General features: G+C 45.9%; 1 protein-coding gene and 1 pseudogene across 1 annotated transcript; one reads left to right on the plus strand and one right to left on the minus strand.

Annotated features, from left to right (window-relative positions):
- The first annotated feature begins 13,478 nt into the window (after nt 1–13,478).
- LOC120655121 lies at nt 13,479–18,406 on the plus strand (annotated as a pseudogene).
- A 2,301-nt stretch (nt 18,407–20,707) lies between these two features.
- On the minus strand, nt 20,708–21,923 carry LOC120655122. The gene has a single exon (XM_039932839.1). It carries the CDS (start codon nt 21,568–21,570, stop codon nt 20,980–20,982), a length of 591 nt encoding a protein of 196 aa, XP_039788773.1. The 5' UTR covers nt 21,571–21,923; the 3' UTR covers nt 20,708–20,979.
- Between the last annotated feature and the right edge of the window lie 272 nt (nt 21,924–22,195).

Raw genomic sequence — 22,195 nt, forward strand, 5'->3', positions numbered from 1 at the left:
CAATCGATCTATCCTAAAGTCTCATGCTCTGTATAAGACTGTAGACAACCGGAAGATCTTGGAAGAGCAGAAAGCTATGATTGCAAAACGACTAGATGAATCCCTTACTACTCGTAATAAGCTCTATGAAGCAAATCGACAGCGTCATCTGGAGGTTTGTGATATGAAGCGCCAAATCATGGATCTTGAAGAAGAAAGATCAAAGCTTCAGGAAGAAAATTCCAAGCTGCAAAAGCAATTGCAGACTGCCCAAACCTGTAGGTACCCAATCTTTTGCCTTGATTTTTGCTTTGTCAATAATAATTACTGAAATGTTTTTCCATCAGGTTCTCCAAAAGACCATACTCGACTAGTTGCAGCAGCTCAGGCTCTTGTGGATGTGGTTGATTCTGAAGAAGGGTCGTCAAATAGCAAGTCCTTGGTGGAGCGTTTGGAAGAAGCTCCCCAGAAGATTTTTGATGTCATGATGGCTTCTTCCAAGAATTATCTAACCCACATGATAGGAGTTGTTAAATCTTACTTGCCTCACTTCAACTTAGCTCCCATAGCTAAGGGAATAGCTCCCACTTATTCCGATGAGAAATTCCGAGACTATTGTAAAGAATCAGAAGTGATTGCTGAGGAGATTCTGAAGAACATGGCAGAGTAGACTGCTTGTAACAACTCTTATAATCTGTAGTGATTCCTTGTCACTGTTCATATCTTGTATCATGTTGGTGTGTTTTTAAAAGCATGATCTGACACCGTAGGATATGTATGAACTAGTCGATCAATCGAGTAGAATACTCGCATGGAGTGATCTTTAAAGTTAATCATTTAAGATGAGTCCTGTCGAACTATCCAAATAGAAAAGACTTGTAAAGATATCCATAAACTTCTCGAGCAAGCGAGTAGTGTTTCTTAACCAAGGACTGGAGTAATCCGTAAGACAAAACTGTTAGGTACGAACCCTGTCGGGTTGCCCAAGATGTAAATGTCAAAGGGATATCCAAAAATTTACTCGAGCAGGGCGAGTAAAGTGCTCTTTAACTAAGGACTGGAGTAATCCTTAAGGTAAAACTATTAGGTATGAACCCCGTCAGGCTATCCAAGACATAAATGCCAGAAAGATATCCAAAACTTACTCGGACGAGGCGAGTAAGGTGTCTAACTTGTAGACTGGAGTAACTACTAAAATTGACCTATTAGAGCGAACCCCGTCGGGTTGCCCAGGATGGACAAAATGTAGTAGTATCCATAACATACTCGAGCGAGCGAGTAGTTTTGCCTTTATAACAAGGCTGGAGTCCTTTATAGTTGACATGTTAGGATAAGCTCCGTCGAGTTACCCAAGATGGACAACTAGTAAAGGTATCCATTCAGCTTCTCGAGCTAGGCGAGTAGGTTGTGCCCTTATATTAAGGGCAATGATACGGCTTGTGTAGTTGTCCTGATGGAAAACTATGTAAGCTATCCTGAACTGGTGATGCTGTCAGATTACCTTTAATGTAGTCGATATTCCAATAAGGACCCTCACTTTATTAAAGAAATCAACTAACACCACTAAACTGCTTGGATCAAGGATAAAACTTGCGCAAGTGCTCGATGTTCCAGGAATTTGGTACCTCATTACCATCTACATCAGTGATTCTGTATGATCCTGGTCTTGTAACCTTGGTTACGATGAAGGGACCTTCCCATCTGTAATTTAACTTGTGCAGTCCTGTCTCATCCTGAATCCGGCGAAGTACTAGATCTCCAATATTGAAGGATCTTTGCTAGACATTGCGATCATGATAGCGTCTGACTCCTTGAAGGTATCTAGCCGATTGAGTTAAGGCGTTGACCCTGGCCTCTTCGACTGAATCTAACTCAAGTTGTCGAGCTTCATCTGCTTCTCTTTCTTGATAGGCTTCTACTCTTGGGGATCTCCACATGATATCTGCTGGTAGTATAGCCTTTGACCCATAGGTAAGAAAGAAAAGAGATTGTCTAGTTGCTTTGCTAGGCTGGGTTCGCAGCCCCCAGACTACATGAGGAAGTTCTTGAATCCACTTGCCACCTTTCTTGGTATTGGCGTCGTAGAGTCTTTTCTTAAAGCCGTCGAGTACTAAACCATTGATGCGCTCAACTTGCCCATTTGTCCGAGGGTGGGCTACTGAGGCATATTTGACCTCGATGCAGGAGTTGTCACAGAAATCCCAAAAAGATTGTGAGGTGAAGTTAGAGCCAAGATCTGTGATGATGGTGTGGGGAAAGCCAAATCGGTGAATAATGTCAGAGATGAAATCCACTGCTCGGTCGGATGAAATCTTGACAATGGGCTTGTACTCGATCAACTTGGTAAACTTGTCGACTACTACTAGCACGTGATTGAATCCTCCTGGAGCTACGGTCAGTGGTTCGATCATGTCCAGACTCCAACAAGCGAACGTCCATGATGGAGGGATTGTTATCAGGTTGTGTGCTGGGACGTGAGTCTTTTTGCCGAAAAAATGGCAGCCAGGACATTGTCTAACGAGGTCCTCTGTGTCTGAAATAGTTGTTGGCCAAAAGAACCCTGACCTGTATGCCTTGCCAACTAGTGTCCTTTGATGCAGCGTGGTTGCCGCAAACTCCTTCGTGTATTTCTCGGAGGATGTCTTTGGTTTCTTCAAGGGTAACAGACTTCATGAGGATGCCTGAAGCAGAGCACTTTTATAGGTTGTCGCCAACAAGGACAAAACCCTTGCTATGCCTAATAATGCGGGCAGTTTCAGTACTCTTAGGATCGACATGTGGTGGAAGCTTGAATTCCTTGATGAAGTCGATAAATTGGGTCCGCCAATCTTCTTCAATCATCAGTATTTCTTTGAATGTGGCCAGAGCCTCTGTGTCAGCAACTTGTTGGCTTGGTACCTTGACTGATGGATGGTGAAGTTCATGGACAAAGACTCCCGGTGGAACAGCTGCTCGAGTGGATTCAAGCTTGGAAAGGACATCGGCTCCCACGTTGTTGTCGCGATCGACGTGGTGGATTTCCAATCCTGAGAACTTGTTTTTGAGCTTTCTGATTTCTTCGACATATGCATCCATGGTATCCTTGCTGATGTCCCATTCCTTGTTGACTTGTTGTACGACGAGTAGAGAATCGCTGTAAACGAGTAGTCGCTTGATGCCAAGAAAAACTACTAGTCGAAGACCATGTAGTAGTGCCTCGTATTCAGTTTTGTTGTTGGAAACCTTGAACAGGATTTGGAACACATACTTCAGTTGCTCTCCCTTGGGGGAAATGAATAGAACTCCAGCGCCGCCTCCGTCGAGCTTGAGTGAGCCATCGAAGTACATCACCCAGTGCTCTGGAATGTTCTGGGGGGCTGGAATTTGATTTTCCCGCCATTCAGCTAAAAAGTCGACTATTGCTTGTGACTTGATTGCTGTTCTTGGCTTGAAGTTGATTTCTAAGGCTCCCAGTTCAACTGCCATTTTGAAATTCGTCTAGTGGCATCCCGATTGTGGAGTATATCCCCCAATGAGAAGTCAGTTATGACTGAGATCTTGTATTCGTCGAAGTAATGCCGGAGCTTCTTGGAGGTGATTAGAATTCCATATAGAAGTTTCTAGATTGATGGATATCTGACCTTTGATTCAGAGAGTACTTCGCTGATGAAGTAGACTGGTCTCTGAATGCCATAGGCATGACCTTCCTCCGGGTGTTCGACTACTATTGCCGTACTGACCACATGAGTAGTCGCAGCGATGTAGAGGAGTAGTTCCTCGCCGGGTAGTGGAGCTGTCAGAATCGGCGAAGACTGGAGGTGATTCTTGAGGTTCTCGAGTGCTTCCGCGGCTTTTGTAGTCCACTCAAACTTATCTTGTCGCTTTAAGAGCTTGAAGAAGGGTAGACCTCGTTCGCCAAGCCTGGACAGGAATCTATTCAAAGCTGCCATGCAACCTGTAAGCTTCTGGACGTCCTTGATGGTAGCTGGAGTGTCCATGTCCATGATGGCGTTGATCTTCTCTAGATTGGCTTCGATTCCTCGGTTACTGATGATGAATCTGAGTAGTTTTCCAGAGGGTACGCCAAAGACGCACTTGGTTGGGTTGAGCTTCTAGCGGAATTTCCGGAGGCTGTTGAAAGTCTCTTCTAGGTCAGTAATAAACTGATCCTGGGACTTGGTTTTGACAACGACATCGTCGACATAGGCTTCAACATTGCGGTGTAGCTGGTCAGCGAAGCATAGCTGTATCGCACACTGGTAGGTAGCACCAGCGTTCTTCAACCCAAAGGACATAGTCTTGTAGGCGTATGCCCCGTAAGGTGTTATGAAGGCCATCTTGATTTAGTCTTCTTCTTTCAGGGCGATCTGATGGTACCCCGAATAGCAGTCGAGGAAGGATAATAGGACACATCCTGCTGTTGAATCGATCACTTGATCAATGCGTGGTAGCCCGAAAGGATCCTTTGGGCAGTGCTTGTTTAGATCGGTGTAGTCGACGCACATCCTCCACTCGTTGTTGTTCTTTTTTTGGATGAGCACAGGGTTAGCGAGCCAATCAGGATGATAGACTTCCTTGATGAACCCTGCTGCGAGTAGTTTTGCCAGCTCTTTCTTGATGGCCTCTCGCTTGTCCGGTGAGAAATGACGTAACTGTTGCTTCTTCGGTGTGGCTTTAGGGTCAACCTTCAAGGCATGCTCGATCAACTCCTTGGGCACCCCTGGCATATCCGCTGGTTTCCACGCGAATACGTCTCGGTTGGCCCTAAGGAAGTTGATGAGCTTGAGTTCCTATTTGTCACCCAGTCCTGCTCCGATGATGGTTGTTTGGAGTCGTCTTCCTCTTGTAGTTGGATAGTATTGGTGCCCGCATCACCGGTTGGTTTAACCGATGATTGGCTTGGCTCCTTGGACGGCATCGACTCCTTGAGTGAGAGTTCTTTAGCAACAGTGAGTATCTCGCTGACAGAGCTAGGGACCCAGATAGTGGCGGCATGATCTATTGCTTCCTTGTCGCACTCGAAAGACTTGAGGAGGTCTCATCGTAATGAAAGGACTCCTTTGTTGCCTGGCATCTTGAGGAGCAGGTAGATATAGTGTGGTACTGTTATGAACTTGGCTAGAGCAGGTCTTCCCAAGATAGTATGGTAGGAAGATTCGAAGTCGGTTACTTCGAATTTGATATATTCTGTCCGGAAGTTCTGTTCTATACCAAATGTGACTGGGAGAGTGACTGAGCCAATTGGTGTAGAAGAATTCCCGGGGACAATGCTGTAGAAAGGAGCCTTGCTTGGAGTAAGCAGACTCATATAATTGAGGCCCATCTTTGCCAATGTGCTTGCAAAGATCAGGTTGAGCCCATTTCCGCCGTCGATGAGTACTCAAGTAAGATTGGAGCCCTGAATGACTGGATCGAGTACTAACAGGAACTTTTCAGGTTCAGAGAAGCTGGTCCATTGATCCTCCCTTGTGAAGGTAATGGGGACCTCGCTGTACTTGAGTGGCCTCTGAATTGCTGGTTCGACTGAGAGGATCTCTATGAGTAGGAGCTTCTGAGCTCGCTTGGAGAAGCTAGGATCTCCTCCAAATATGACATTGACGACGTTTTGTTGCTGTTGGAAACTGTCATGGTCTTTCTTATCATCTTCGTCATCTTTGTCTTGTTCTTTCTTAGGAGCGACTGCAGGTGCCGACTGGAAGGATTTGCGCAGGATCGTGCACTCCCACATCGAGTGGTTGCTCTTGGGGTGGATCAGGCATCTCATGTTGTGGAGAATCTTGTCGAACTGGTCCTACGGCTTGTCGCCCTTCTTACCACACGGTGTGCGATCTATAGTGCTGACAGTGTCGTCAGGCTTACGCTTGCGTGTGGGATCTTGCTGGTTGCTGGGCCCTCCACGATTGTTGTGTCGCTTCCCGTTGTTGTCGTTGTTGCGGCGGGGAAAGCGACTACGTCCTTGCTCCTCTTCATCTGCCCAGCGCTGCATCATGTCTCGTAGATCTACCACTGTCTTGGGGCGATTACGCCCGAAGTCGCGGTATAGGGATTGGACAGTGATGCCGCTCTGGAAGTAGTCGATGATATCATCGTCGGCGACGTTGGGGATGGTAGCTCTTGTGTTGAAGAAGCGCTTGACATAAAATCTAATCGACTCGCCTGTCTCCTGCTTGATCATGGACAGGGCGTGGCGAGTAGCTACTCGATGTAGCGACCATTGAAAGTTGTCGACGAACGCCTTCTTGAGGTCCTCCCACGAGTTGATTGACTCACGCGCCAAGCTCTCGAGCCACGTGAGGGGTGCGGGCTCGAGGGCCATTGGAAGGTAGAGGACCTTGGTGTTGGTATCTCCACCTGCAACACTAATAGCGGTCGAGTATAAATGTAACCATTGAGCTGGGTCTTGCTTACCGTCGTACTTTTGGATGTTCGTAGGCTTGAAGTCCTTCGGGTACTCGATGTTATCGAAAGCCCTGCTCAGGGCTTGGAAGCAATCGGAATTGTCCGCAAGCTGTGCTCTGTGTCTTGTGTTGATGATATCCCGTGCATCCATGATGGAGTCGGCTACCTCTTCCCTGTTGTGCCCACGGTTGTTGTTGCGGTTTGGCTGAGGCCCAGGAGCTTGGTTTGCTTGTGGTTGGCCACCCCTGGGGCGATGACTGCTCGCAGCTTCCTGGTCTTCTTGATTCCTTTGGTTTTGCTGCTCCGGTAGTTGTTGACGATTGTGGCCTCCGGGAGTACGGCTCGCCTGAGGTATGACTGTTGCAGTGGCCCTTGATCGCGTGCCTTGGAGTGAGGACAGCGGGTTTTGTCTCTCGAGTTGTTCAACGGCATTTTTTGTGAGATTTATGACTCGCTCTAATTCTGGATTCCGGGGCATCGTCATGAGTCGCAGGGTTGCTTCTGTCATCGCAACGATTGGAGTCCTGAAGACAGGATCCGCGATATTGTTGAATTCATCGTTGAGGTTGCGTGGTGGAATACGAGAACGTTCGGTCGCGCGAGCCCTGCGCTCCTCTTTACGTTGATTCCTTGCCCTGCGAGCAGTGCGAGTGGCTTCATCTTCGTCTTGTGAGGCATCTTGAGTCAGATTGTCTGCTGTGATCTGAGCCAATCTTGAGTCAGATTGGCTAGGAGCACCTCCGGGTTGGATGATCATGAGAACCAAATGTTCGTGAGAGAAGCTTTCCAGGTCTGACTCGTAATCAGCTAGGACAGTACCACCAGACCCAGTTTCCCTCTCAGTTACGAGGGGAGTACCGTGTTGGAACGGGAGATCGTCAATGCCGGCAACTTCTCGCAGGTTGTCGAGTAGTTCTGCGAGGGTGCGGCTTCGGCAAGATTTGAGTTGCATCTTAGCCAGCGCATTGGTGATGAAATCTAGGCTGTCTTGGGGTGACTCGACTAGATCTGGGTATACGTCAAAAACGGGTGCCTCCCGACTAGCGGTGACTGATTGGTTTTCGACGTGGCATAGGCGATCCATGCTATTTTCATAGAAGGATCTAATCATCTGTTTGTAAGCAGACGATGTATTGCACAGACCAAATATGGGTTGCGCAAGAAGAGTCTCAATCCGAGTAGATTTTGGTTTGAGATCAGTCTGAATCCGAGTGGAACTCGAATTGTCTTTGAGTTTCGCCTCGATCTCCTTGGCGAGGTCGGGAAGCAATGTGACGCCGCGATCGCAAGATCTGGCGAGCTTGTTGGAATCTTCCAAAGTAGAGATCTTCAGTGTGGGAGAGTAGGTTAGGTGGCTGTCGAAGCCGCCCGATCCATTGGCGATGCAGACCCACGAGCCAAAGATGAAGGTGGCGCCTCGGGGAGGCATCATGGTGCTGAAAGCGAATGTGGCCATCAAACTCGCCGAGTCCCCTACTTGGCGCACCAGCTGTCGGTGTTTACCGCCAAGCCTGCTCAGGGATACCCTTAGCAGTAGGGTTTGTAGGTAGGGATCGACGGCTCTAGAACTTGATAGTACAAAGAACACAAAAATTTAGACAGGTTCGGGCCGCGAGTTGCGTAATACCCTACGTCTTGTGTGGTGGTTTGTATTGCATTAGGTATTGATGTGTTTCGAGGGGGGTCCCTGCCCATCCTTATATATCCGGGAGGGATAGGGTTACATGGAAAGTCCTAGCTGAATACAGTTGGCTGAGTACAGTTGGAGTCCTACTACAACATGATCGGGTAGTTTTCTTGTACTGTAGCTAGTTCTACGCCTATTCGGGTAGTTATAAAAGAGGTAAGGTACATCCATGAACTATCCCTTACTCTAGAACATTCTACGCTTGTGAGCAGTCCCGCTTCCCCGGGTCTAACACATAGGTCCTAAGCAGATCATACTGGGTTGTTCGGAAAGGGGATGGTGATCTCGTTCCTAAGGACCTAAAAGCAATAACAGAAAAAGAGAAAAAATGCGGAAAGCTGTAAGTCACAGATCGAAATGGCAGCGCAAGAAAGGAGAGAGGTAGAGGATTGGTTACCTGGGGATCTCTGCGATGGAGGCCATGGATGAAGATTTGAAGCAGTCCTGGTGCTTGGGGGAGATTCGTTTGAGATCTAAAGAGCAGCGGAGCAGATGAATTCTTGAGGAGAGAGAGAGAGCTGGATTGCGAGTGGAGGCCGGTGAAAGAGAAAGAGGAGTAGCGCGTTGTTGAATTTATAGAGTAGACCCCTGGAGGCGGGGTTGAAGTTAATGTGCCGTCTGCGCCGGATTCGAGGAATGGTATGAAGCGCTTTTTGAGGTGACCATTCGGAGAAAGCGATCATTATTGATGGTCGTTAAGTGCGAAATATGACCGTCAACTATACTCATAAAAGAAGAAAAACTATACCTCTTACTCACATATTTGTATCATTAACCTAGCTCCATAGTTGTATTCGAAGATCTATGATTTCAGGAGCACAAGTCCGGAATACGAAGAAAACAAAACGAATACGCAGACAAAGACGCAGAAGATCGTGTCCTGCGTAACACATGCAAAGGAGGCCCACAAACCAGACCAAACCGACCAACGAAGCCCTGGCACCGACCATCTGACATCAGGACCCACCAGGCAGTGTACCAGAGAAAGGCGGTGGCCAGAGCCGCCAAAGTGGGGCCGGCCGAACCCATGGTTCGGCCGAACCTGGACAGACGCCGGTCCAGGTGCACTTTGGCGGGAAGATCACTCGGATCCTCTTGAAGGCGGTTATGAACATTTCCATATTTATCTTGGCGGGAACCGACCTCAAGGAGTTATAAAAGGGGCCTCCCACCACTCTCACCACACACGCCACTTGAAGGCCTCTCTCTCACACTCTCTTATGACTTGTACTCCTTAGAGTAGTGGAGCTAGGCTAGTACTTCATCTCTTTAGCGAATCCAGTCATCCTCGGGGTCGGCGAGCAATCCTCAGTCTCTGGTACGGCTTTGTATTCCGACTTTCATTATGCTATTCATATTGAGTTCGTTCTTGGTTATCTTGTTATGTTCGTAGCTTGCTTAGCCTTGATATGTGCTTTATCAAGTTATATTAGTTGCTTGCTTAGACCAGATGATCTGGGTAAGGATATCGGTTTGTTGTGCTTTCGGGCTTGCCTTAGCATCTTACCTGTCCATCCGAAGGGTGGAGGACCCGGGGGTGCTAGGGTAGTGACCTCATATGTGGGCATGGTGCCCGGGTATGCAGGATCCTTCGGATATGACGGTGCTCCACGGTGTGACTGGGGTAGACCGCAGGTGGTGACAGCCCTGTCGGTCCGCGGGAAGCTGCTTCTCGGTTAGCGTACTCCCCGACGTTCGGGTATCGTGTAGGAGTTCATGCAAAGATGAAACGGGACTGGATGTTCTCCAGTGCGGGTCATTCTCCCCGATGTCCCTAATTTCCCGGCACCTGCAGCTCTAAGTATGTGACTAACGTAACTTATCTGCTAACATGAATAGTATACTAGGATCTGTGCCTATGCTCCCACTAACCTTAGGTGTGCTTGTTTATTCTTTATTCATGAGAGTTGGCTGTTCTGTGTGTATCACATTACCCCTGATTGTCCTTTATTTATCACTTACCCCTACATAGTCAGTAGTCTGCACCTTACTTCATAATGTCATGGTTATGGAACTAGTAAATATCTTTACACAACCTAGCCATCCCTTGGGAAAATATAAATAACGATACCCTGAATACTTCCGGGTGAAATGCTACAATGGTATATCTGTGTGCTTGCGGATCTTTCTGTAAACGTTAAGACATACCAACACGTCATTTCCGTGGTGGCATTGCTAGGAACAAACTCCTCCTAGTGGCGACGCTAAGAAATGCCAACAATCGTGACTAGAGAAAATTTCGGAGTAAAAAGGATATTTCACTCCGAAACTGGGGGCATGTGTTGACGCCGTTTTTTGACATGCGTCAAAATAAATATTAAATGGGGGGAATGCTAATTTGATAAACAACAGCAGGTTTGGCAAGGAAGATCGGCTATAATTTGTTGCCGATTAGAAGTTCTGTTGGTCGGCGAGAAGATAGAATTGATCATATCTTGGTGGGCCTCAGTTTGGAAGGCGGTATCTTTGTTTCTTAGAAATAGTTTTTGTTTTTTTGGGTCCAAGATGTATTTGCCGCGATCGGCTAGGACTCGGTTAGTGTGGGGTATAAATATGCACCCCTAGTCATTGTAGAAGATTGATACACATCCAACAAACAAACTTTTACTTTTTCCTGCAATTTACTTTTCTATCGGTGACTTCACTATTTTCTTTTTTTTGCGAGTTCTTTCAAGCTGATCAAGGACGCCTGACATTCGAGCGACTTGGTTTGCTGGTAAGTGTTTGTTTTACCGAGTAAATCTAAACTTTAGCTTCCGGGCGTATCGTTGTTGCTTCGTTCAGATCTATTCAAAAGTTATCGAATTCATCTAGACTTTGATCTATGGCGCATCGCTGTTTTATCGTCTAGATTTATTCACAATTTACCCGGCTCATAATCTGTTTAATCGGCTGTTAGTTCTTTTGCCTTTACGTCAAATCTTGTAGAGCCGATTAGATCCATTGTGAATCTAGCTTTGCTCAAATCCATACATTCGTGGGTTTGTGCACTATCCTTTCGCACGTGTCGGTTAGATCTAACCATCTGTTGCTACCGATATCGGCAGCCTCTTGCTGATTTCCTGCAGATCGCTTTTAATACTTGATTATCCCGTTCGATCTGTAGTCGTTTTCTGTATATGCAGCCTTTTGCCGATACGTTGCGTGAGAGTTATTCGGAAATCCAGAAGATATGCTCTCGAATTTGATGATTTGTTGATTCCTTGTCAATTTACAGGTCAAATTGACTGACACGCCTCGGTTGAAGCAGTTGCAGTTTGAGCTTGGCGAACGGTGTTGTCGGGCTTGGTGTGTGATCTTTTCGCGTCAACAGTCGCACGCCAAGCATGCGCCGACGGCCACCATGTCGTGCGCCCGGCTCCTCCGCCAGTGGCCGCCCCTGGTCGGCTCGCCACCTGGCCGCGGGGGAGCTCGAGCAGCAGCAGCTCGCCGCCGCCGCCAGGGAGAGAGGGAGAGAGAAGGGGAATTGGCGAAGGTAGCAGAGCAGGGGAGGGCGAGTAGGGGAGAGAGAGAGAAAGAGAGGATGGGAGAGGTGAGAGATGAAATGTGGGTCCCACTTGTCATTGGCTATAGAAATGGTGGATAGAGTAGATTTGAGTACGAAATGGAGGTGACTGGGATATAGAGGATGGGATATAGAGTATGACGAGAGCGGTAGAAATTGGGATAGAGGAGAGAATCTCGATGATCAGGACGGAATATTTCTTTTAGAGGATAGATTTAGAGTATGACGAGTGCGGATGGCCTAAGGTCTCACCAAGCCGGGTGTATCACCGCGAGGTAACCGTGGTTAGCGATCATCTCAATGATTATGCAATTGGTCTTCCTACTACTAGCACACTATATGTGTGCTCTAAGCTTCCCCCTTTTTATATCGCCCCTTCAGTTTTATGTAACGTCTAGCTTCCACTCGACATTCCAACTTGTTGACCGTCATACTTGTGGATCGATCTTCCACAACGGATCGGACGGTCAGCGTTGGGCTACCTCTCTCTGGGGACACGTGTCGTTCTGTGAGCAACAGAGCGCTCTCAGGCCTCCCTCTCCATGGTGTATAGAAGTTAGAGTATTTCAACTTGTTGACAGTCATATCTTTGTTGCTCATCTACTAACACAGTAACACCTGAACGTTAGGCCTAGATGATGTAGATGATTAATGTGTATTTATCTATATATATATATATATATATATATATATATATATATATATATATATATATATATATATATATATATACTATATAGCTTACACCCGCTAAAATTATTAATTTTATTTATCTCATCATGCAAGTTATCCACATCATATAAAAAGTTAAAAACCCATTATATTAGACACCACATAACCATCCACTAGAATCATCTATTTTTGTGTTCTACCGATTTTTTGTGACTAATAGTATCCATGTAGAAGAATGTTGCCATACAATCATCTTAGTATACAATCATCTTAGTGTTTCTATTTTAAAATTTTACTTTAAACTTTTATTTAAAAATCCCGCAGCAACATCAGCTTATTTAGAAGATTGGTCCAGCCAGTGAGTCGACGGTTTCTTTTTTGTTCTGTCTCCCGGCAAAACTGGTCGTGGATATCCGAGTCGTGGAAATGTATGTATGAAAGTTATAATTCTCGACAATATTATCATAAATGTTAAACGGTAAATAGTTGATCACGTTTTATTTAGCATTTAGGCCGTTCAAACGGTGTTTAAACAGAGTTAAACGAGCTAAACGGTTAGGCACATTAACACTAAAATATATATGTTTATGTACATAATATCAAATATGCTAAAAAGTCTATATATTTGCACATGTAAAAGGTAAGTATTTTATCAAATATTTATTTGGAAGAAATCTAAATTTCACAAACACTTCATATACTTACGGTGCTAATTAGTTCGATATTAATTGTGGCAGTTGTAATCCCCTATTGACTAAATTATAAATTAAATAGTTATTTAGCTTGTTTAATCATGTTTAACTCGACTTTGTTTAGATGATTTTTAACGGTCTAAACGGTTGAACTATTTAACTCACCGTTTAGGATCTAAACGATACGAGTTTAGGATCTAAACGATACGAGTGATCTGTTTACCTTTACCATTTAAACACGAACTAAACGGCCGTTTAGAGGTTTAGGGGTACAGAGGTTCTCGTCTAATCGATGACCTTTGGCACAACAAGGTTGACACCTCTGATATAGAATTTTTTTTCTTGAACCAAGTTAAGCGGAAACAAACGTTCAAAACATCAATATACTAATTTGAAACCAATTTACGTATATCTCATCAAAAAAACATTTACAAACAGTCCTCGAATACATTCGGAGTATTTTCGCAAAAGAAGGATATTTCGGAATAAAATTCATTTTCAAATATATTTTAGCCTCCAGGCCTTTGCATATTCGGTGGAACCACCCGCACAGGCGCGCACACACGGAAACGGGAAACGGCACGCCGACCCGACTCCGACAACCAACTTCCTGGAATCGACTCCAATCCAGATCTCGCCCACGTCGTCCCCGCCTCGCGCTGCCGCGGAGGGGAGATCCCGTCCACCGACCACCGGGGGGCCTTGGACCGATCTCTTCTTCCCCCCGCGGTAAGGAATCCGTTGGCTTGTGGAATCCCATTGCTTATCAGTGTCCCGCTAGATCTCTTCCCTCCGCCGCGGGCACCCGATTCCAAGCGATTCCAAGTAATACTCCCTCCCGCGATCGCTGCTCCGATTGACCCGCTTGGTTGGCGCGATCTTCCGGGGTGAAATGGGCCGCCTCTGCTCTTCTAGCTTCCGTTATGTTTCTCTGATCCTGGTGCCGGCATTGCCCGCAGGTGGTTGCTGCTACTCTTCTAGGTCGTCGCTGGCAGTATGGGCGTGCCCAACGATGGCGCCGAATTGGAGGAGGGAACCTTGGAGATCGGCATGGGTCAGTGTGCTGACTTGCGGCTGTTTACCATGAAGCGTGCGCTTTGCTGGTTGCTCTAGGAAGTCACCGCCAAGCTTGTCCAGCATTTATTTGCTGTGCATCTGGTGGAGTCTATTGTGTGCACGTATTATTGTGGAATCTAGTACAGATTTTCAGCACTTGACTTGCATCACATGCCAGTATGTTTAGTCAGTTCGATAAACGGTTGAATTAGTTCCCATGTTACAGATAACATCAAAGTAGGTGATCTGGAACTTTAGTTACTGGAAAACGGTCTAGCAAGGCAGCAAAGATACGATCATTCCTTTTTTTTTTTTCTTTCAGGCTGCCCCATTATCATTAGTTTTGGAATTTTATACTAATCTCTGTAGTCACATCATACATATGAAAGAACATCCTTTTAGGTAACAAATAAAAGGTACATGGCTGGATTTGTACTAAACTATTTCTTGCTCTGCAGAGTATAGGACTGTCTCTGGTGTAGCAGGGCCCCTGGTTATTTTGGACAAAGTAAAGGTATGTCAGTTTTAGTTTCACACAGTATACAGTTGGTTATGCTGGCTCAAATTAATCATGGAGGAACCTGATCACACTCGTGTACTCAGTATCAGTTTATTTTTCAAAACTGTATTAGGGACCTAAGTATCAGGAGATTGTGAACATCCGATTGGGAGATGGCACCACTCGTCGTGGTCAAGTCCTGGAAGTCGATGGTGAAAAGGCTGTTGTGCAGGTTGCTTCTTTCCTGTGGATTCTCTTCTTTTTTACTGAAGAATGGCAATCAAGTCTGTTAAAAAAAAGAATGGCAATCAAGTTTAAATGCTTCGTTTTTTGTTTGATTTGTTAGGATTGTCTTGCCTTCAAAACTTTCTCTATTATTGTGTGGTCTTGTTATCAGTATACTAAACTATGTGTCTTTTCAGGTCTTTGAAGGTACCTCAGGAATAGACAACAAGTATACCACTGTGCAGTTTACCGGTGAGGTATCATCTTATATCCATCTCTGTTTTTTTATTTATGGTAATTTGATCTATTGTTTTTTGTTCTATCCTGCTCAAGTTTGAAATAACTGGTCAAATTGTCGAAGTTCTTGAGCTGCACAGTTTCATAACATGCTTCTTGATGTGGGAATCTGGAAACTATATGGAGACTGATATTGTAGAAATTAGGTGATGCAGACTTTCAATTTTCCTGCTGACTAAATCTAATTCTTAGTTTAGGCTTTCATTGGATCATCTCAGTAGCGGTATGATACTTGCTTAGTGTGATGACTTTGCCAACTGAAGAGAAGGGTGCAGATTCAGTCACGCATTCAAAATAAGCATTGTTTCTGTTTTCATATGTTCCAAGAAGCACATTTTCACTACTTCCTCCCTTCCCTTATGAGTAAGACTTATGAATGCACCTTTTGTTTTCCAGGTCTTGAAAACTCCTGTCTCACTTGATATGCTTGGACGCATCTTTAATGGTTCTGGGAAACCTATCGATAATGGCCCTCCAATATTGCCTGAGGCTTACTTGGATATTTCTGGTGAGCTATTTTTTCACTGTGAACAACTTCAAGAGCTGTGTTTGTGATTGCATACTTTAGCGGACACAGATTGGCTGATGACTAGCCATTCATTAGAAGGATCTGAGAGTCACTAAATCATCTATTTTTGGAACTGTTTACTATGTGATAAACTTGTGAGGTCTGATGATATTTCAGGAAGTTCTATCAACCCCAGTGAGAGAACCTATCCAGAAGAGATGATTCAAACAGGAATATCCACCATTGATGTGATGAACTCAATTGCGCGGGGGCAAAAAATTCCTCTCTTCTCTGCTGCTGGGCTTCCTCACAATGAGATTGCTGCTCAGATATGTCGTCAAGCTGGTCTTGTCAAAAGGCTGGAGAGTTCTGGCAAGCACAAGGAGGTAGTGATCCTAATCAGTTTTATTTTTTGGAAGATGTGTCACTTTTGATAATGTTCTAAATTATTGTTCAACTGCTTTCAAAATATTGGTTGACCTTTACCCTTGAAAGGAGTGGCTGACCTCTATTTGGTTATTCACTGTTACGTACATATTCCTCAAATCAATCTTAGATTCCTTATTTCAACATCCTATTCTTTTGATATCTTTCTTGGTTTCACTGCTTTGGTGTCTTTTGTAAGTGAAAGATACAGCTGCTCGTCGCTCGAATAGATATCTGAAAATTGTGGAAAGTTCTACTGTATAACATTTATTGGTATTGAAACCTGGATTATTGTCATAATGTGTGAACTGAGTAATTTTCGTTATGTTATTTTGTTATTTGAAATTGATTCCACTCATTTTGTTATGGTTTATTTTCCTTTCAGGGTGGTGATGAAGATAACTTTGCCATTGTTTTTGCTGCTATGGGAGTAAACATGGAAACAGCCCAATTTTTCAAGCGTGATTTTGAAGAAAATGGTTCTATGGAACGAGTCACCCTTTTCCTGAATCTGGTATTGAAATTATCGTTATATGGTAACCATATGTATTAGACCTCAACAAATTAAATCTCTGAGCTGCTAGAATAAAAGTTGACTCTTGCTATTTCTCTTTATTGATTTACAGGCAAATGATCCTACAATTGAACGTATCATCACGCCTCGAATTGCCCTCACGACAGCAGAATATTTGGCATATGAATGTGGGAAGCACGTCCTTGTCATTCTGACAGATATGAGCTCCTACGCAGATGCGCTTCGAGAGGTATTGAATTCACTCTGTAGTATTTCCGCATTTCTGAAATTCACTTCGAGATGCTCCTACGCAGATTTTGAATTTTAATTACAAGAAATATTTACGTTCAGGTCTCAGCAGCATGAGAAGAGGTGCCTGGTAGGCGTGGTTATCCTGGATACATGTATACTGATCTGGCAACCATATATGAGCGAGCTGGGCGTATTGAAGGAAGAAAAGGCTCAATTACTCAAATTCCTATTCTAACTATGCCTAATGATGGTAAGTCATGAACAAGAAATCTATGTGAGATAGTGTCTGCATTGTGTCTAAATTTCTTTGCACTCCTGCCTGGATTGGTCCATCAGCTGCTGCAGTGCCTTCTGATATTAGTTTTTCTTTATGCACGAACACTGCCTTTCTTGACTTGCAAACTAGAACGTCATGTTTTATATTCTTTAATGTTTTTTTGCTCAACAGATATCACACATCCAACTCCGGATCTTACTGGATACATTACTGAAGGGCAGATATACATTGATAGACAGCTCCATAACAGACAGGTTTGTTTGCATGTTGTTCTGTTATAAATATCTATTTTGACTTCTGTTGTAAAGTTACATGTGCGAGTTGTTCCCTATGTATAGACAGTCATGAAGAAAAAAGGAAATTTGGAAACATAATATATACATTACCCTGTTTCCTTATCTTAACAAGATGTATGACTTTGTGTTGCTTTCTTAGATATACCCACCCATCAATGTTCTGCCATCTCTCTCACGGTTGATGAAGGTACCACTTATCACAATGTTTTTCTTTTTGTCGTGTTTCCTTAATTTAAAATTGCATGAATAATTATATCATGGTTATTTACTTTCAGAGTGCTATTGGTGAGGGTATGACACGCCGAGATCATTCAGATGTGTCCAATCAGGTACCTTCTTGAGCCTTTGAGTGCAGTGATTAGGTTTCATTCTGCCTCTGATGTTTGTTAATGGGCTAACATGCCTTGCTGTTCAGCTTTATGCCAACTATGCAATCGGCAAGGATGTGCAAGCTATGAAAGCAGTTGTTGGAGAGGAGGCTCTTTCATCCGAGGATCTGGTGTGTCATAAGAGAACTAATTTGTGTTGTGTGCAAAAATATTCTTTTAAGTTCGAAACTAATTCATTGCACTTTTTGTTCTGTTGTTATGCAGCTCTATCTAGAATTTCTTGACAAGTTTGAGAGGAAGTTTGTGACACAAGGTGCATATGACACCCGAAACATTTTCCAGTCACTTGACCTGGCTTGGTCTTTGCTTCGCATATTCCCTCGAGAACTTCTCCACCGTATCCCTGCAAAGACCTTGGATCAATACTACAATAGGGATGCCACCCACTGATATATCTGTCCGGAACAAGATAACAGAGTTTTCCGAATCACAGCTTGAATAAAGAGGAGAGTTCAAAGACTTTGTATATTTTTTATAATATATATATAGTTACCCTATTCTTTCAGTCTCTGCAAGCAAGTTACCATCAACATGCCAATTGCACAGGAGGCTTTTGTAATATTGTGCCATGTATACTTGAACCCCATGCTGGAGCTCATTTGTTAGATAGAATTGTGTAGCAGCACTGTAAAGCCATATTGGCTATGAAAAGCTCGGCTGTGTTGGTTGCATTTGTCTCTCTTTGTAAATGAATCAAATAATGTCTTCGTGTCATTTCTCTCCTGATGTAACGAAGATTAAGTTACGTCGCTTATGCTGCTTCTTGTAGTTCCCAACCCATTTCCTTTTTCTTCTTTTTCTTTGCTCTTTGCTCTTTGTTTCTCTGACAGTATTTGGTTCATGTTTTGTAACGTGAACAGATTACAGGGAGGAAAGAGAGACCATTACAGCATTATCCATCTTGTTCTATCAGGAAGCAATTCAACAAGAGAGTTTAAAAGACAGTTTTAGTATTGATTCTTACATTGCCTATTTTAGGGAGAGCTGTTCGCATCCATTATCCATCTTGTTTGGTTGAAATGTTGTATGATAGCTTGTTTCTCGTATTCTTTTACCTTTTATATGATCATGGAAGCAGTAATTTTAATTAATTATTAGGTGATGGTACAACATGTAAGAAAATGATGATGTAGGTGCCACTGATTAGAGCCAACGTACGTATGCCCACGTGCTACCAGATATTTAAGCCGTAAGAGCATCTCCAAGAGTTTGGCATATTGAGTTGGCATCCTTCAATTTTTACAAAAACAATAAAAATACGTCTCCAACAGTTTGCCATCCTACTTGCCATCTTTTGCCAAATTGCTAAAAAGGTGTGCTCCACGCGCATATTTGCGCGCTGTACTGCATCGCGCATCCATCGCGCATTCTCCCTCACACGCGCGCCGTGGCCCCTGCGGCGAACCCGCCAAAGACCGGCGTCGTGAGCTGAATCGTCACGTGGTGCCAAGGCGAGGGGTTCGTAGACGGCGACGCCGATCTAGGTGCAGCTGCCGGCAAGACACCAGACAGCGGCCGCTGCGGCGACCCTGACCAAGAGGGGCGTCGTGAGTTAGAGCGGCGCTGAGGCACAGGTTTCCATCCACGGCGACGCCGATCCCGACGGCGGCCGCTGCGGCGACCCCGACCAAGAACGGCGGCGTGAGCTGAAGCGGCGCTGAGGCAAGGGTTTCTATCGACGGCGACGCCGATCTAGCAGCAGCGGCTAGTGAGACACCCGACGGCCGTGGATGCAGGGCCGGGTGCGAAGCGAGCGTCGCGGGAGGGAGTGCCGGAGGCGGGGCAAGGTGGCATGCAGGGCGTCGGGAGGCCGGGAGGGGCATCGATGCTCCTGGATCCGGTCAGTCAGCAGGGAAGGAACTGGTTTTTTCCTCTTTCTTTTTCACGGGATGCTGGGAGGGTTCAACTTCTTGTTTTGCCAAATCAATTATGCCAAACTATTGAATAGAGGCTGTTTTTTTACTTGGCATAAAATTTTGGGAGTTGGCCAACCAAAATTTAGCAAACTCTTGGAGATGCTCTAACATATATATGTTGCAAGGTAGAAACCAATCCCTTCGCTCAAATTGCTGGTAAAAGATTTTTTTAATCAGAGGTGGTGATCTCCTTGGCAAAGCTCCGGCTGGATGAGGTTGCTTCGAAGTAGCAGCTGGTAGGGTAGGACCGAATTGTTAGCAAAGCATTGCTGGCCCAACTGTTGGGCTGCAGCAAACGGCAATTTTTGGCACAGTAATTAGGCTGGCCCCTCGGAAGTGAAAATGGAATGGATAAAGGGCCCGAACCGTGGGCCCATTTGATTTCCTTTAGTCGCTGAACTGTGGGCCCACTCTTTGTGTCCTGTACATGGGACTGTCAAAAATAAATAAATAAAAGAACTCGGGTGAAAGGGCGTGCAGTGCACATGCACTTCGCTTTGATCGTGTACAGACTGCGGAGAGGTTAGGAGACAGAAGTCCCGTGTCTTCAGTTTACTTTCTTTAGCCATGGCCTCTTCCGAGGATGCCTCTCAACAACAAAGCTAGAAAGCGAAAGGCTCCGTATCATATCTCTGACCGTTTAAACGAACTAAACACCCACATACCATTTAGCTATTTATTTAATTTAAATGATCATTTTAAATAGAAAAAATAGTAATTAAATAAAATAACAATTAAACTACTGTGTAACGTGTAAACGGTGTCTATACGGTAAGCCACCGTGTTCGCGATAGCCTAGTGGTTACAGAAGGTTTTGTATCATTTTAGATCCTGAATTTGATTTCCCGTGAAAATGAATAGTTTAGAATTTAATAGTGTAATGCTGAATAGTGATTTTATATCTTGAAGATTTGTTAGCTAAATGTGGGTTGAGAGCGTGTGTATATTGTGGGGGGCAACTAGGGATGGTAAAAGGCCTAAGATTTTGAACTAGAAAGTCTAAAGGCCGAGTCTTAAAAAGACCGGGTTCTAATCTTATACAATTTTGATCTAAATAATTTAAAAACTTTATTGAACTGAGATCATGACGCATTACCACCCCTAGGTCAATTGTTTCGACTTGAATGGCGAGCAAGGAGGATATAAAGGCTAGCTCGGCATAGCCTCCTTCTTTGCTGCGTACAACTTTAACAAGCGAGGTTAATCAGCAAGATGCAAAGACGCCAACATGGGGGACCGCCAAGATTAAGCTAAGCTAATGAAAGCTCGTACAGATAATTTTTTTAAGAAACATTGCAGATGCTGAAATTTTTTACCGAGACCTCGGCCTCTACGCTACGCCTACGCATGCGGTGATAATCGCACTTAGCCCCCTACGAGTAAACGTAATTCGTGCTCGCGGCCTGGCTACCTAGGCGGTGCCGGTGCGGCGGAGCGTGTCCCGGTAGCGGAGGATGGAGTCGAGGCGCTGCAGCCGGAGCTGCTCGCGGAACCGCCGGATGAAGTCGTCCGCGCGCGCGTCCACCTCCACCGCCGGCTCCTCCTCGGCCGCCGCCCTCCGCGTCCTCCTCGCCCGCGGGCGCCGGTTATTACTACTAGCTGGCGCCGCCTCCGCGGCGGCCTCCGACCGGCTCCGCTCGATGCGCGCCTCCTCGCGCTCGGCCTCGTGGCCGTCGTACCCCGCCGCCCCGGCACCCGTCGTCGTCACCGGCGGCGGCGCCCGGGGGGACGAGGACGACGGCACCGGGTCCGGGGCTCCGACGTCGTCGCCGAAGAGCGGCGCGTGGTCGGCGGCGAGGCCGAGGCGGGAGAAGCTGAGCGACGCGCGGAGGCGGTCCACGGCCAGCGACGGCGCGCGCAGCAGGAGTCCCCGCCGCTCGTGCCCGGGCGCCGCCGCCGGCGGTGGCATCAGCCTCGACGCCACGGCGATGGTGACGATGACGAGGTTCACGACCACGAACAGCACCGCGGGCGTCAGCCACCCGCGCGCGGCCTCCAGCATCGCACCCTCCGTCCCTCCCTCTCTCCTCTCCCGGTGCTCCGGGTGGGTGATGCCGAGGCGGCTGCGGCCGGGGTTTTAGCCTCCTCTAGGCACGGCACACGGCAGGCAGGGGGGTTTAGAGTTCTGGGGTAGGTAGGGTGGCGTGGGAGCGGAATGGAGGAGCCGGTGCAAGACTGCAAGAGGATATGAATGCGCATGTGGGGCACATGGTACGGAGGCGGAGGACGAGGAGGGAGGAAGACGACGAGGGGAACCGACCGACCCAGAACGTGGGCGGCCAGTCGCTGACAGAGAGGGCGACCGCGCCCATAGGTTACGGCCGCTGCGGTGGGGGGCGCGCCAAGACGGCCGGCCGCGGGCGGTCACGAGCGGACGAGCGGCGCCACCCGTGTAAATAAAATACGGGCGCGTGGATAAGAACATCCGAGTCGCTACGCTAGAACACTAGAACAGAGCACGGGGCTGGGAGTCGTAGATGTAGACTTATTTGGCGTCTAGATTTTCTTGCCAACATCTCTGCTGACAGGTTTTCGAAAGAAAAAAACAAATTTCTGCTGGCGCTCAGTTAAAAGTTTCAGAGGTACTATATCTCTGTGTGTGTTTTTTACATATGCCCCCATCCGGT

Source organism: Panicum virgatum, chromosome 1N (assembly GCF_016808335.1).
Source record: "Panicum virgatum strain AP13 chromosome 1N, P.virgatum_v5, whole genome shotgun sequence".
Classification (NCBI taxonomy): domain Eukaryota; kingdom Viridiplantae; phylum Streptophyta; class Magnoliopsida; order Poales; family Poaceae; genus Panicum; species Panicum virgatum.

What these genes read in the sequence shown, in the direction of transcription:
- LOC120655122 (XM_039932839.1), bottom strand. Translation starts at nt 21,570, where the DNA reads ATGCTGGAGGCCGCGCGCGGGTGGCTGACGCCCGCGGTGCTGTTCGTG.